The 15,515-nt window shown below is 32.9% G+C and overlaps 1 protein-coding gene across 2 annotated transcripts; it reads right to left on the bottom strand.

Moving 5' to 3' along the window:
* Positions 1-7,574: 7,574 nt before the first annotated feature.
* LOC108913511 (glutamyl-tRNA(Gln) amidotransferase subunit A, mitochondrial) lies at positions 7,575-14,610 on the bottom strand. 2 transcript variants are annotated; one of them, XM_018719067.2, is made up of 8 exons: positions 14,497-14,610; positions 13,961-14,445; positions 13,657-13,790; positions 13,551-13,605; positions 13,351-13,498; positions 12,934-13,151; positions 12,677-12,879; positions 7,575-7,775 (listed from the first exon to the last, which is right to left on the bottom strand). In XM_018719067.2, the coding sequence occupies exons 1-8, from the start codon at positions 14,527-14,529 to the stop codon at positions 7,603-7,605; spliced, it is 1,449 nt and encodes a 482-aa protein (XP_018574583.1). In that variant the 5' UTR covers positions 14,530-14,610; the 3' UTR covers positions 7,575-7,602. The 2 variants fall into 2 exon arrangements, with proteins under 2 accessions (XP_018574583.1, XP_018574582.1); XM_018719066.2 differs by having other exon boundaries at positions 13,551-13,790.
* Between the last annotated feature and the right edge of the window lie 905 nt (positions 14,611-15,515).

Raw genomic sequence — 15,515 nt, 5'->3', positions numbered from 1 at the left:
ATTAAGGAAAAACTATAAAAATTCTAAACTCCTTTGGAAATCTCTAAATAAATTAAATATTTGTACTAAAAGTAAAATATTAACAATACCTGACGAACTAAAATATCCTGATTTAATAAATGACTTTTTTGTCAATTCTATTAATAGAATAGATGCAGATAGGGATACAGTATGTTTTTTTAACAATCATAAATGTGATGAAATAACTAGCTTAATGGAGTTCAAACCTATAAATAGCGTACAAATCTCTGAAATTATAAATAATATAAAAACAAATGCTTGTGGTGTAGATCAAATTACTGTAGAAATGATCAAATTATGTTTACCTTTTTGTTGTGACGCTATTACACATATAATCAATATATCACTAAACAACAGTATTGTGCCGAATCGGTGGAAACATGCGTTAATAACCCCTATTCCGAAAAAGGAAAATATTTCTCAGTTAACAGATTTGAGACCTATTAGTGTGCTACCTGTTTTCTCTAAGATATTAGAAAGAGTTGTTCATGGTCAACTAAAAAGTCATGTTGATAAATTTGACATATTGCCGAATAAACAATCTGGTTTTAGGAGCGGTTACAGCACAACTACGGCTCTTACCGATATAGTTGATGACTTATTACGAGGATTTGACAATTCTATGGTAACCCCTCTTATCTTGCTAGATTTTTCAAAGGCTTTTGATTGCTTAGACCATGAACTTCTATTGGCTAAATTAAATTATTACGGCATTTCACCGAAAACTTTAAAATGGTTCAGTATGTACCTCTCAAACAGACAACACCAGGTAAGAGTAAAACTCGACTCAGATCCTATATATTCAAACCCGTTAAATATATCCAATGGAGTCCCCCAAGGATCTATTTTGGGGCCTTTACTTTTCATCATTTATACTGCAGATATCCCTAATGAAATACAAAATAGTAAGGTGCATTTATATGCTGACGATTGCCAGTTATATTTGCCCTTTTCAACAGATAATTCAGATTTGGCTATTACTCAAATGAATAGTGATCTGAATAACATATACAATTGGTCTGTAAAAAATGCATTGCTGTTAAATCCACAGAAAACAAATGTTTTGTTAACGAGATCAAATAACCACCGTGGTAGAGTAAATTTGCAAGGCAGGCTTTTGCTGAATAACACTGTTTTACCAATAAATAATCAATGTAAAGGCCTTGGCATTACTATACATCCAAAATTGTCTTTTACATTTCACATAGATAATATAATCAAAGCTGTGTATGCGAGGTTGAGATGTTTATACAAATTTAAATTTATTCTAAGTACGCCTGTGAAATTAAAAATAGTTGATTCTCTAATTCTATCCTTATTTGACTATTGCGATACAGTGTATGGTCCTTGTTTATCATTTTATGATGCACATAGAATTCAGGTCTTACAAAATACATGCATGAGGTTTTCTGTGAATATTAAAAGAAGGTATCATATTACTCCAAGCTACATTGAACATGGTTGGTTAAAAATGAATGTGAAGAGAAATTCACTGTGTGTTATTCAGAAAATAATTATTACAGATAAGCCTACATATTTAAAAGAAAAAATTATTTTTGCAGATCAAATACACAGTAGGTCTAGAAGGAACCCTTTCTTATTAATAATACCTCGGCATATAACCGCTACCTTTAGAAAATCGTTTTCCTATTACGCGCCTCTGTTATTTAATTCGTTGCCAGATGATCTTAAACAGATAAAAAATATCGGTAGTTTTAAAAAGAAGGTAAAAGTTTATTTTAGTAGTCCTCATTAGTAAATTCTTGTCAGTGATGACGTGGTATTAAAATGTAGTAAAAAACGTAGTAAGTTAGGTTGTAATATTTAGGTTTGTTAATCATACAACAGGAAAGTTATGTTTCTGTTAGATGTTAAATTTACTCCATGTCTATATGTANAGATATGAGGTAATCGATTTTTCATACCCCGTGAAAATTCCGATTTCCAGCTGTCAGACTAAAAAAATGCGGCTTGAAATTTGTCGGACAACAATACTTTTTGACTGAATTAATTATTTACAATTAATGTTACTAAAAATTACCTATTTTGGCATGTTTCGACCGGTAGACACGTCAAAGTCGGAAGAATATCTGCCGGACAAATTTAAATCGGCATTTGTAACAAAATTTCCAGTTACTTAAGCTAAAAATTAAAAATGTGGTCTTGATTTTTCAATGCCCCGGGAAATTGCCATGTTTTTGGACTTTTCCGAGTGGAAAAGCGGAGATATCGAGAAAAGTCACAGAGGAAAAATGTGATAGACTCGTCAAAACGAAGCTCCTCAGGAGTTATAAAGTATGTGGTAATCAACTTTCCAGAGGAGGCCTGTACTGTGGACTATAATAAGTTCCATATCACCATGGCCTAATTGTGCTTATTGTGCGTTCCACTACTAGTCCTATTCATCAAGTAGTTTCGTCCTTTTGACAAAGTCCAAAAGCTTCCTTGCTGACACCTCTCGGTTTCTTGGGTTCCAACTAGGGTCGCCTCAAGAGCGTCATTCTACTACGTGCAAATCCCAGACACTCGCCCAGGATGTGCAGAGAAGTTTCATCCACCAAGTCACATCCTCGGCACACCGGACTGTCTAAAAGCTTTAACTGTAGATGTTTCCTAAAGTGACAGTGTCCCATTATGAGTCCCGTCACTCTCCCGAGCCGGATTTTATTCAAGCTCAATAAATCGTTTGCTCTTTCCTTCGAAAGATACTCCATGAGCTCCTTAGAATGGCTATGTCCTGGCCTTGAAGTCCAGTATTTCCTATGTTCTGTCTTTGTCCATTTGCCCAGAGATTTGCAAAAAACTGCAACTGCACATACTAAGTGAGCTCAGCGCATCTACTCTCTTTTGATCTCTGTAATGGTCTTTATGGTATTTTTACGTATATTTACTATAAGAATTTGCAGTATTTAAAAATCGAATTTTTTGAAAAATGCGAACATATTTAGTTTTGCAATTATTGAGTTTGAATTAATTTGTTTTTTGGGTGTTAATCGAAAACAAAGTTTTTGTTTTCGAGTCTTTATTTTCATTTGCATGAATATGGTGAAGTCTAGGAAAAAAATTGAATGGATTATTTCATATACTCACTCCCTATTCATAAAGAAAAACAGAACTTATTTCTTCAAAAAAGTATTACGTGGAATGTCAAATTTGATATATATTTTTTCTGGACCCTTGTCTTGTGTTTGTTTTAAACAGGACTCTGTTTAATAAACTCAACAAACCTGTTTTGTGGTTATTGGAAAAAATATTGTAATTGTAAAGTTCCAGATGAGTAAGAATATATTTAAATATTTTATATCAAAGGACGTAAATAAAAATATAAAAATTGGATAGGCCATACATATACATAAACACATGGCTCCATGAGTAATTGGGCCTCTCACGGCTTAATTAGTGAGATTTAGTTAAAATACCTATATGCATTTTGGACCATATCAATGTTCAATATGTCAAAATATATTACAACTAAATTGTAAATCTTTACTTAATTGGAAAAAGACAGAAATGCTTCAAAGAAGTCTAACAATTACAAGATATCTTATTTTCTTAATAAAAAACCTTCTTTTCTTTTTTAAATGGTATCTCGTTTATTGTTAGAGATGGACCCAACAATCCCCATATGACTATGCTATGCTATGATAGAGAACGTTCTATCCAAATATTTAAAAATATACAGGGTGTTCCATTTAAATTAACAAAGTTAACATCCGCCGCCATTTTGTTTGGACTTCATTTGTTTTTCTACTATCATTTTCGAAAAATTCATAAAAAATCGTGCAACTTTTGTATTCCACTATAGTGAAAGTAAGCAAATAGTATTGTGTTTTATTTTGATGTAGAAATAATTCACTTTATTTGGATAATTTAATAAATTAATAAAATTTGCAACTGTTAATGTGTAATCTGCAAAGTGGAAATTTGTCAAGGAATAACAAATTGGGAATTTTGAAGCATTTAAAAAATAAACATGCTGACGAGTTTCAACGAATTGAGCCTTCATTGCCTAAAGGAGAATGAGAAGCAGGTACCAGTAAAATGAAAACTAAACAGTTGAATCTTCACGAGTTCAATGGTCAGAAAACCTGGGACATAAATAATCCAAAAGTCAAAAAATTTAATTTAATTGGTGAGATGGTGGCTCTCGATAATGATGCATTAAATATGGTTGGGAGGCCAGGTTTCAATGGGCTGATAAAGGCAGTTTTACTGCCGGAAAAAATACTCAGCTGGTTTTACTTTTCACAATGATGAGACTTTATGATAAGATGGTGACGAAAATAAAAAAATATTGCAAACTATATTTTGTTTACGTCAGACATGAGCCTGTTTAACTAATTGCATAAGTTTCTTGAGCTTCACTAAATATTGGATCAATTCTAATTTTTAAGCACTTTGTGTTAAATGTGACACATTTATTATTTTTTTAAGGATTATACAAAATATACTTGTAGCTTGCACTCTGCAATAAATATCCAACGTATGGGAATTCCAAAGTACAAAAACTCATACCATCCATTCATGATAACTGGATTCTCTTATTGGGAGAACGTTGGCCTTGTATGGCCTATATTAGAGAGATCTCCCTGATCAACGTCACCACCTTTTTCTCTGTAATAGGTAGGCTCTGGTGGATTGATCTCCTAATGGGAGGAAGTACAAGGGGCCCAATGGGGCCTAAATGCTGTAGCTTTTTAAGCTACCCTCTCTAAAATTCCAGATTCCAGATAACCATCAATCAGTTTTTTTTAATCGATATGTTGTTTTATTCACTCTCCAGTTAATATAATTAATGACACATTGAAAACACAATCACTACAAAATTATTTTTTGTAGTTAGAAAATGATAACTCATTCCAAACCCCTCTGGTACTGCCCTGAAAAAGTTCCACAAATTTCAAGATTTTTGTCTTCCTCAACACAAACTAGTTTAGATGTTAGTACTAGACGGAATTTCACTTATTACATGCTGGCGAGGTTTCTGGAGCAAAAAATGCGAACCATTTGTAGAGGTAACAAAGATTGTAAATACCAAACTTTCATGCTTTTCTGTTACATATATTCACTCTAGAAAAACATTAGCATAAGCATTAGCATAAGCAAGTTAAAACCATAATGTACCTACAATGTACGAATTGCTATTGAACAGGGTATCAACAATTGCTTCAATAATATCACAGATAATAAAAAATTCTTGATAACTATACTTGAGCTATGATACAAAACAAATTTGTTCACTGAGCAGCTGTAAGTTAAAAAGGTCAGGTAATATGTCTTACTAGACTCGTCAATATCAACTTATGAAAGTACAAAATCAATTCTCGTGAAAAAAAGGAATACTGAAGAAGATAAGAACAAGTAGGTACACTCACAATCATTTTGGTAGTTCCGGAAAAGCATTCTGGAAATTATAATATGTCCATTGATAAGAACATAAGTGCTACCGAGTTCATATTTAAAAATGAAATGTATTCCACAGTAGTCAAGCCCCCATTCGTGGTGGGTCAGGAACAAGAGTCCATTTCCATGTTTGTGCTAATAAAAGTTAGCTGCTAAATACCTTTCAACATCTGTCAGAACAACTATTTTTAGAAGCCGGCAATGTCTGAGGAGAAAAGACCTCGGCTACTTCCTGAAAATGGTGAAAGTGATATTTTTACACTTCCTTGTACTTAATTATGATGAAGAGATTCAAATAGATTTCAGCTGTTTTTTTATTTTATTTTTAGAAAATAAGGATACATTTATTTCTAATTTAAGTCTCACTAATCTTTGTTTATATTTACAGTAACATTATTGAAATATAATTAAACAATTTGCAAATGGTTTTATTTTAATCTAAAATTAAATACTTAAATCTGCTTATTTTCAATTTAATTATTACAGTATTCGCTATTTGACTGAATACCAAGAAATTTGCAGAATAGGCAGATTAATCCTCGAGAACAAATTTAACTCCTGAAAATGTAGAATGTGCTGTATCTCAGTAAAGAGTTGTTTAGCATCTAGTAAAGTTTTCAATCAACATGTAAATACGTAAATCTACCCTTATGTTCTGTCTGACTGTTTATACTTTCACTTATAGTCCAATCAAATTGTCAAAAATACCTAATTTTTTTGCCAAAAAGTAGTTCAGTAATTGAAAATATGTAAAAATTAGGAAAAATTCTGTAGAATTTAATGCACTACTTTACCCCACCTGAATTTTTGGGCTTCATTTTCAAAATAGCGTCCAAAGATTGCAAAAAACAGTTTTTTTCAATTATAAAAAAAATTAAACATTTAAATAAATGTTTCTAACAAAAGTTGTAGGAACTTTTAATACGGATCGAATAAGCCCAAACCGATTTTGATCGATAAATAAATTAATTAGTAATTGCAAAAAACGGCTAAAAATCGCAATTTTTTCAAAAATTCTCGATTTATTAAACAAGTAGATGCGAAAGCGGTGATTGCAAAACTAATACATGTAGCTGCCGAAAAAATGGTTTAAAATGTTCTAATTTATGTTATTACTTTTATTATTTTATTATCTCAATAAGGTACATACCATTATGTAAATACAAATTCATAACTTTTTATATTGAAGTACAAGTATTCAACTATAACATGTGTAAATTTCAGACCTTAATATTAATAAATGAGGTCGTGGCGATTTTTGTATAACAAAAATTAAGATGTTTTAACTATGTCCTGTATTGTGAGCCGATGAATGATTTATTTGTGCCGTGGTGTACGCAAGTGTTGTTTGCCTGCTTCAAAACCAATGCTTAAATCCAAATTTCACCATTATGTGTGACACCATTGAAATTTTTAGGAAAAATGCATCATTTTTGAAAAACAGTGTAGAGGGAGGTTAAAATAATTAAAACTATTCAGGCATGTCTTGGAAATTATTTGAGATATTTTTTTGTAATTTGATGTAGTGGAGTTCATTTTCAGGTATACTTCATGTACATACAAAAAGTAATATTTAAAATTTCAATAGAGCAAATTGGCCTAAAATCACAAAGAATAACACCAAATAGGCTGTAACTGATGACTGCAGTAAAAAATTCCAATAAATTTGTCTTTGTAATATTGTATTTTAACGTTATCCAACAGCATAATATATTTTATACTTAAAAATCATTGAAAATTTTATCTTTATTTCTGTTTCACATGGTGGTATAAGACTTATTTTTTATGAAAGGACCTGAGGAATGAAGTCGGTGCCAATTGTTTTTTATGTTTACATTGAAATTGTAAATGATAATGGAGGTCTGCAATCTCCATTTCAAATTTAAAAAAGTGTTTCCGAGATATCCCTGAAAATATTTTATTTTTTTTCAAATATATCCTGTATTCTCAGAAACGAAGTACTTTTTAACAAAATTTTATTTGAACTACCCACCTTTATATTGCAGAATCTATTGGTGACGTTTGGCCGATTATTAACAAGGTCCTATATACAATTTTTCTGAAATTTCATTTTCGAAAAAAAAAGTAAATTTACTATAAATTAATATTAGCAAATTTTAATTTATAATTCTTTTAATTTGTTGAAAATTAAAAGTAAACAAAACTTTAAATTCACATCTAATTTTCATTATTTTTTAATTTATCTGCAAAAGAAGGAAATTGTACAATATTTTCAATGTATTTAGCTAAAGCTAATAACATAGGTTCACTTAGGTTTCTTCCAATTAACTGCAGGCTTAAAGGTAGTCCTTTTTTAGACAATTTAATGGGTATCGAAATTGCTGGTACACCTGTAAGAAGTTAAAAATTAGATAATTATATAGAACGATAAACATGGCTAGAATGGGTGATAATTTGACTAAACATGTGCAGCATTTTTAATATATAATCTTTTAATAGTAGTATTCTAAATAATACTTTAATTTTAACAACATCCTGCGATCATTTTTGACAAAAGTATTTCTACATAGCGTTTCTACAATATGAAACTGAAACAGGGGGGATAAAAATGACTTTTAATTAAGAAGTTTCCTATCAACATGGATACAAAGAAGAAATATCTGTTCAGATTCAAATAAAAGTCAGTAAAAGTCAATTGCAATAATCTTATGGAGGAATAGTTTTTCTCATTCATAATGGTAATCCAGCAGGTAATTAAATGTTATTTATTTAGGAAAGTCAAGTATTTTTCAGTACCAATAATCTGCTACATTTCTGAAAAAAATGGCAATAAACATTTTTATGTGTCTTGATGACTTCAGAAAATCAAAAATATTAATGGTGGATTGCTTTCAATTCGCGTCAGTATATTATACCATAAGACAAAAGCTATAAAAATATTGTAGCAAAATCTATTCTCTCCCAGATATGATTATACAATTTTTTAACTCCCAAACTTCAGTAGGCCTTAAGTATAGCATTAAAGGATACTATAGTCTTTCCAAAGTCAGTTGAATATGTAAAAAACGCCTGGCAATAAAATTTAATGAGTTTTATAGGCGTCCTTAAAAAAAGTTTCCTAATAAAAGTAAAATATATAATAATTTGTATACAGAGCGATTCAGTCATAATTTCATTAATTTTAAGAGCAGATAGAGAAAGATGAGTATAATACGATGGCGTGATTCAAAAAAAAATTAAATGCATATTTAAGCAGAAAAAAAAATTTTTCAAATCATTATTTAACCCCCTTTTCAGGCTGTTACTGACCGGCTGACGTCAGCCGGCTACGATATGAAAAACGCGCCCTAGATGCAACGTTGCCGTATTTATATATTTTTGCTCATATAAAGACAATAAATAAACGGTTTCCTCACGTCAGCAAATAATAATTTAAAATGCTATAAATTATTTTTTATAATTATGCAATCAACACATTAAATTGTTATTGTTGCCCAGCAAGAACCTCGAGGAGGTCTGAGCATGCCTTGCCAAAAATCAGTTTTTATTAACATCATAATGTTAATTTTTTGCTGTAAGCCTTCGGGCTTACTATTATGACTATTATGGCTGCAAAGAAATTAGCTCTGTTTCACTTTAAATAAAATTTAATATTGAAGTTACAAAACTCCAAGAGTTCAAATAATTTCAATTTCATTTCACACCTATTTCAATTTCATTACAAAAATAATGACATATAAAACCAACACTCACTTGATAAATTATAAAGAAAGGGTGAAATGTATGTAGTATTTAAATATTGACTAAGTAATAGAAGATAAAAAACAATCGGACGGTGACAAATAAACAACTGGTACGTGTTTCCGACCTAGGTTAACCTGTATCTAGGTCAATGACCCACTTTAATTTGCACGTGTACAAATAGTCCAGGAGCCAGATAGGGTGCCGTGGCCAACGGAGAGCCACGGCTGCAAACAACTTATTCGTAGTATTTTGAGCTCCTGAATCCAAAAAACTTGGTTGCAAAGTCTGAAACTGGGGAGTTTAATTGTTATCAACAAATTAAATGTTTAAATGGCTATAAAAAACTTTCCGAGCATCCGGGCATCTGCCAGAGCCGCCCTCGTAGTGGGAGTTATGGGTTGATTTCCTTCATTTTTAAAAGTCGAGTCCGATTTTCTGTCTTTATTAAGCCTTCCGAATACGTGGTTAAAATTAATGACATTATGACTGAATCACCCTGTATAATGTGCAGAAAATTTCTATTATATGTTCATTTGGTCAACAACATATTTTAATTATTTATGTACTCAAACAATTTTATTATATTGATGGCAAATTTCGATTTGTTCCATTTCAAAAGGTCTAAAAAATGCCATGTTGTAATAATATTAGTAAACAAAATATTCCTCTTATTTCTCTCTTTCGCAATTGTAATATGAATGATTAATAGAAGGTGCCTATAATAAATTAAAATTACCTGAATCACACCAAATCCCGCATTGCTGCACTGCACTGCTGGGCAATTTGTCAACCACTTGTCAGCAGCTGAGATTTATTGCCCTGTAGCCCAATGCAGCTGTGCTCGGATTTCGTTTACCCGCACTCGCTTTCTTCAACTGGGCGTATATATTTCTACCACTTCCATGTTTAGTTCGACTAGACCTGTATATGGGTATGGCTAAATAAATATGGGAACAAGTTTTTCAAATATTTTAATGCCGAGTTGCTGCGTCAGCGACCGAAACTGGTACATACTGTCATCCTCTTATAGTCTGTTTAGAAATGAAAGAGAGTAATAAAAGCTCATTATGTATGCAAATCGTAAATAAATGTAGTACTGGTGCTTATATTCAATATTTTTATATTATGCATTTTCGGTATAGATCATGTCTACTTTTAACAAAACTTTGTGCGATCGGACTGTACTAAATTGTAGCAGGTAGCTAAAATTTAATCCCCGACAATCCGTCTTTGTCTATGCCGCTTCAATTTCTCGGTCCATTTCTCTTATAAGTAAACAATATAAAAACAGCATTTCAAAACATGAGGCTACTTTAAGCATCATAACCGGGTTAAGAGGGTTTTTAGTAATTCAAATAAAATTATTCAATATTATTATCAAAATATTTATTTAAATTTAATGAATAGACTTTTATTCCACACAAAAATATATGTATTTTGAAAATTCAAATTATGGTGAGTAAATGTAGTGTTGTATAAATGTACAATAAAGAAAATAAAAAAGTAGGTATATTAAAATTCATCCTCTGAATATTCTGATGAATTATCTTCGTCTCCTAGATTGATAACGATAGGTTCCACAGTAACGTCAATTAAATTATCGAGTTCCCACATTTTCTCCTCTTCTTTTTGTACATGATGTATACATCTTTGCCAGTTATCTGCAGTTACTCGTTCCAAGGAATTTTTTAACAAAATTTTCACGTCACTTAATTTAAACGTCGTATTATTTCGCGCTACATCTCCTTTTACCTGCGCCCAGACTAATTCGATTGGGTTAAGTTCACAGTGATAAGGTGGTAACCGTAGTACCGTTATTTGGCGATTTGTTGCCATTTCATCGATAACATATTTTTTCTGATCTTTATTAAGATTGACAAGTGTCAAAAGTTCCTTTTTCACCATATTTGTTTCAAAAGAAATGTTTTTTCCGGATAACCATTGAATTATATCGGCTTTCCTCCAAGCAGTCGTAGGCGTCCGCTCGGTCTGCCGTGAATGGTAACTGGCATTATCCATGACAATTACAGACCCCGGAGGAATAAGATCCAACATCTGTGTAAAATACTCTTCGAAAACATCTGCGTTCATGTCTTCGTGATAGTCACCTGTATTTTTAGATTCAAATAAAAGTAAACCGCCATCTACAAAACCACTGGCACTACCTATATGTGTCACTATTAATCTTCGCCCTTTACCTGAAGGTGCCTTGAACCCTGTTGAAAGTCCATCCAAAAATGCTTGTCGAAAACTTTTTACATTTTTATCTTGCCATACTTTTGTTACAGTATATCCCTCGTTGACCCAAGTTTCGTCTAGATAATAAATATTCCTCCCTTCGTCACGGAATTTTCTAATTGATCTTAAGTAGGATCTTCGCCAACAAATAATTTCATCTTTATCGATAAGAACTGACTTCCTGTTCTGCTTTTCCCAGCAAAAATTCAACTCTCGTAAGACGGCCCATAATTTGCTTCTACTGATTTTTGGCAAATCGTTGTCCTCTGAAAGTTCACTTAAAATTTTGTTTAGCGTTGGTATTTCTTTTTTAAAATAAAATGAGTGTACTTTTCTGCGAATGACATTTTTGAAGAAATCATCTATAACGACTTTTGACCTCCCTGTAGATGATTTTGGGGGATTTACAGTATCTTGTTCATTTTTTGTTTCCTTTAAAAGTCTGTAGATAGTCGATTTTCCAATCCCTGTCATTTTGGAACACTTTTCCACGATGTCGTCAACACTGTTGGTAGGATTTTGGTGTTTCAATGCATTAAATACATTTAATATAATAATCTTCTCATTCTGAGACAGCGCACATCTTTTCACGCGTTTAGCAGGTACGTAATCTGATAAGCTCGACATTTTACCCAAACAATATTATATCCACTGGCACAATAGTCACTAAACACAAGTCGAATTTTACTCTACTGCACTAGCACGTCTTCGTATATTCAGCTCTAAGACTGGATTGATCTGTCACAATACACTGGCTCCTGCCCTATGATGTATCCAGTAAAATATACTAATGTACACCCATTACCTGTTAGCATTAGTGTTACCCGATAATCACCTGAAACTAAATTTTAGCACGCCCATGGCCGGTTCTTATCTCGGGGTTTTATTACTCTCTTTTATTTCCAAACAGAGTATAGTTCTTAAATTGATATCGGAAAAACTATACCACCAATTTCCTTACCAAGTTTTTGATATTAACACCGACTATTGTAAACAACAAACTTTGCGTTTGATTACTTTTGAGAAGTTTGTTTAATTTTTGACATTGTTCACAGTTTTAGGAAAGTTTATGTTTCCTGGGGGCCATGGGGTAATGTGTTCAGTGCCGTCAGATCTAAACACTTCAACTGTTATAATAAGATAATAAAATAAAAGTATTTATTAAATAATTTGAGGGCGTTGACTACGATACCCCCACATGCTAACAGCCTATAAATGCCATAATTAGTTGTTCACTAACCTTACATGGTCTTACATAAGAATTATCTATTGAATGGATAGAACATAATACTGATGTGTTAATACTTACCAGCCATATTAGCAGGTTGGGTACAATAATCTTGCACAGCACACTGATCTCTGTTGGTCTTCCCAATAAAGTCTTTATATAATGGAGCATCGGTAAGGGTTGTAGGGGTGAGTAGTATTTGAACATCATTCCAAACATTGTCAAAATCATTACATATCAATCTCCGAACTTTTAATGCTTGAACGAAATATTTGTCATAATTTCTGGAATAGATGTAATTAATGAAGAAATTACTTGTATAAGAACAATACTGTTACCTGGAAAGTAAGAAATAATTTCCGGCTAGAATTCTATTTCGAACAACCTCGTTGAAGCCTATCATTCTACTCTCCGCGTACAGTTTTTCAGTTGAAGAATTTTCATTAGCCCGAAAACCATACTCGACACCGTCGTATCTGGCCATATTACTTGCCACTTCACACTGATTAAGAATTGAATAACAGACTATACTGAATTTTGTATGGGGCATAGAAACCTATAAAAACAAATTATGTATTAAAATATCATACCCAAGAACTTTTGAGGTCATCAAATCTAGATAAATTGTGAAAAGATTAAGTACATACATTTTTTTATTTTTGTATTTTAAAATTATCATTTACTTTTTGAAGTAATTATTAAATTATATGAGAAATTATAAATCAAAAGTTTTATGTTTCTGTGAAAAAGATTACCTTTTTTACAATAGCACCATCATTTTCTAGAATTTGGGCAATATCATTCCAAATGTCTAATACTTCTTGACTTAAATGATCACAGCAATATTCAGGAGGCATTCCAATTTTTAAACCTTTTATACTCATTTTGTTAGCAGGAGGCAATCTACAATTTTATTTGTTAAAAATAGTAAAACTGTACAAAAGACACTGTGCACCTGATTTTTTTGTATGGCTTAGTTAGTGACGTTGAGTCTTTTGGATCAAAACCCGCTATAACATTTAAGATACTAACACAGTCATCAACTGTTCTGGTTAATATACCTGGTACATCCATCGAATTAACCAGTGGTATTAATCCTAATCTCGAAACTAAACCGTATGTTGGTTTTAATCCAACTATTCCACAATAAGAAGCTGGATTTCTTGTAGATCCTCCTGTGTCTGAACCAATAGCTCTGAAGTATTCAAGAAACCATTTCATCATATAATACTAGTTATAACAATGACCAAATAAGTTGGCTCATAATTCAAATAAACATTTGATTTTGAAAAAGAAAAATAATATAAGAAAGTTTAAAAATAAGTATCATAAAATATTTTTTATTAATACCACATAAATACGTACGCGAAACACGTTCCTGTTGCAGTAGCTACTGCACTGCCGCCACTACTTCCTCCGGCAATATGGAAATTTTCATCATCATTTTTCCATATATTTTTTGTAGGTCCGTATAGTGAATCTACTGTACCAGAACCCATTGCAAATTGATCTAAATTCGTTTTTCCTATTAAAATTGCACCTGCATCTAATAGCCTTTGATATACAGTAGCATTATAAGTTGGTACAAAATTTTCTAACATTTTAGAAGCACATGTAGTTTTAATATTTTCAGTACAAAAATTATCTTTGATTGCTATTGGAATGCCATCAAGTTCAGATAAAGAAGTTTTACTAGCATATCTTTTTGTAGATTTTTTAGATTGATCTATGGCTTCACTGTGGGTAATAGTTATAAATGCGTTATATTTTTGATTTTCCAATGCTTTCTTTAAAGACAAATTTATTAAATCGGTTGTATTTATAGATCCATCAACTAATAACCTAGAAACCTAAATAGACATTTTAGTGTTATGAAATAGTACAGATCAACTAAGACTTACAGTCTTAATGTTAGAGTATAAAATTTTATCCATAATAATTATATAATAAAAATATTTATAAAATATATTAGGAGTGAAAATGTAAGGTTGTAAATTCTAATCTTTAAATTTTTATAAGCGGTGTTTTTTAGCCGTTTTTAGTGACCCAAACCCATAGACCATAGGTGCTCATGGACTGACAAACTATAAGGTCTATAGGCAATAGAGATGGGCACCATGGCCGGAATATGACTGATCCGGTTCTTCGTATTGATCCGTCCCGGATCTCGGATCTTTACGTTTCAGGGTGTCGATGACCCTTCCCTGCACCAGTACGCCGTGGTACCGCCACACGCACCCGCGACGGAGACTACCCCGGGGGTTATACAAATCGGCAAAGAAAGAAGTGAAAAGACAAGAAAAGCGCCAGAAGAGACCTCCTGCCGGCGTGGGTCAACTAGGACAAGAGGAGGTACCACAAACCGCCTACACCGGCCACACTTCTGGTCGAGGTCGACGACGGAAGGAGCCCACCCAAGGATATTTATAATACATGTATTATAAATATCCTTGGATCCCACTTTCACGAAGCAGCTGGCCAGGCCTACAGAAATAAGGCAGGACAAAGAGGGATAGTCTCCCTCGGTCCCAAATTATCGAGGCCACGTTTAATGCCAAAAATAACGGAGCGAGGCTGTCCAGGTCTACACGCCATTATTCCATGGCTAGAAATTGGCCTCAATGATTTGGGATCGTGGGGGATTATCCCTCTTTATCCTGCCTCATCTCGTGTAGGCCTGGACAGCCTTCGTAGGTGGGCCCCATCCGTCGTCTACCCCGACCGCAAATGCGGCCGGTGTAGGCGCTTTGTGGGACCTCCTTTTGTCCTGGCTGGGCCCCGCCGGCTAGGGCCCTTTCTTCTGGCGCTCTTCTTGCTTCGCCGGCTCGTCTGTGTAAACCCCGGGGGTAGTGTCATGTTTATGTGTGGTATGGTTGGGTAGGGTAGTGCGGCTATGCAGCCTGGGATGCGCTTTGCTAAG

The sequence above is a fragment of the Anoplophora glabripennis genome, unplaced genomic scaffold (assembly GCF_000390285.2).
Source record: "Anoplophora glabripennis isolate ALB-LARVAE unplaced genomic scaffold, Agla_2.0 scaffold777, whole genome shotgun sequence".
Lineage (NCBI taxonomy): Eukaryota > Metazoa > Arthropoda > Insecta > Coleoptera > Cerambycidae > Anoplophora > Anoplophora glabripennis.
Note: the sequence above shows the minus strand (reverse complement) of the source record. Positions and strands in the feature narration are given on the sequence as shown.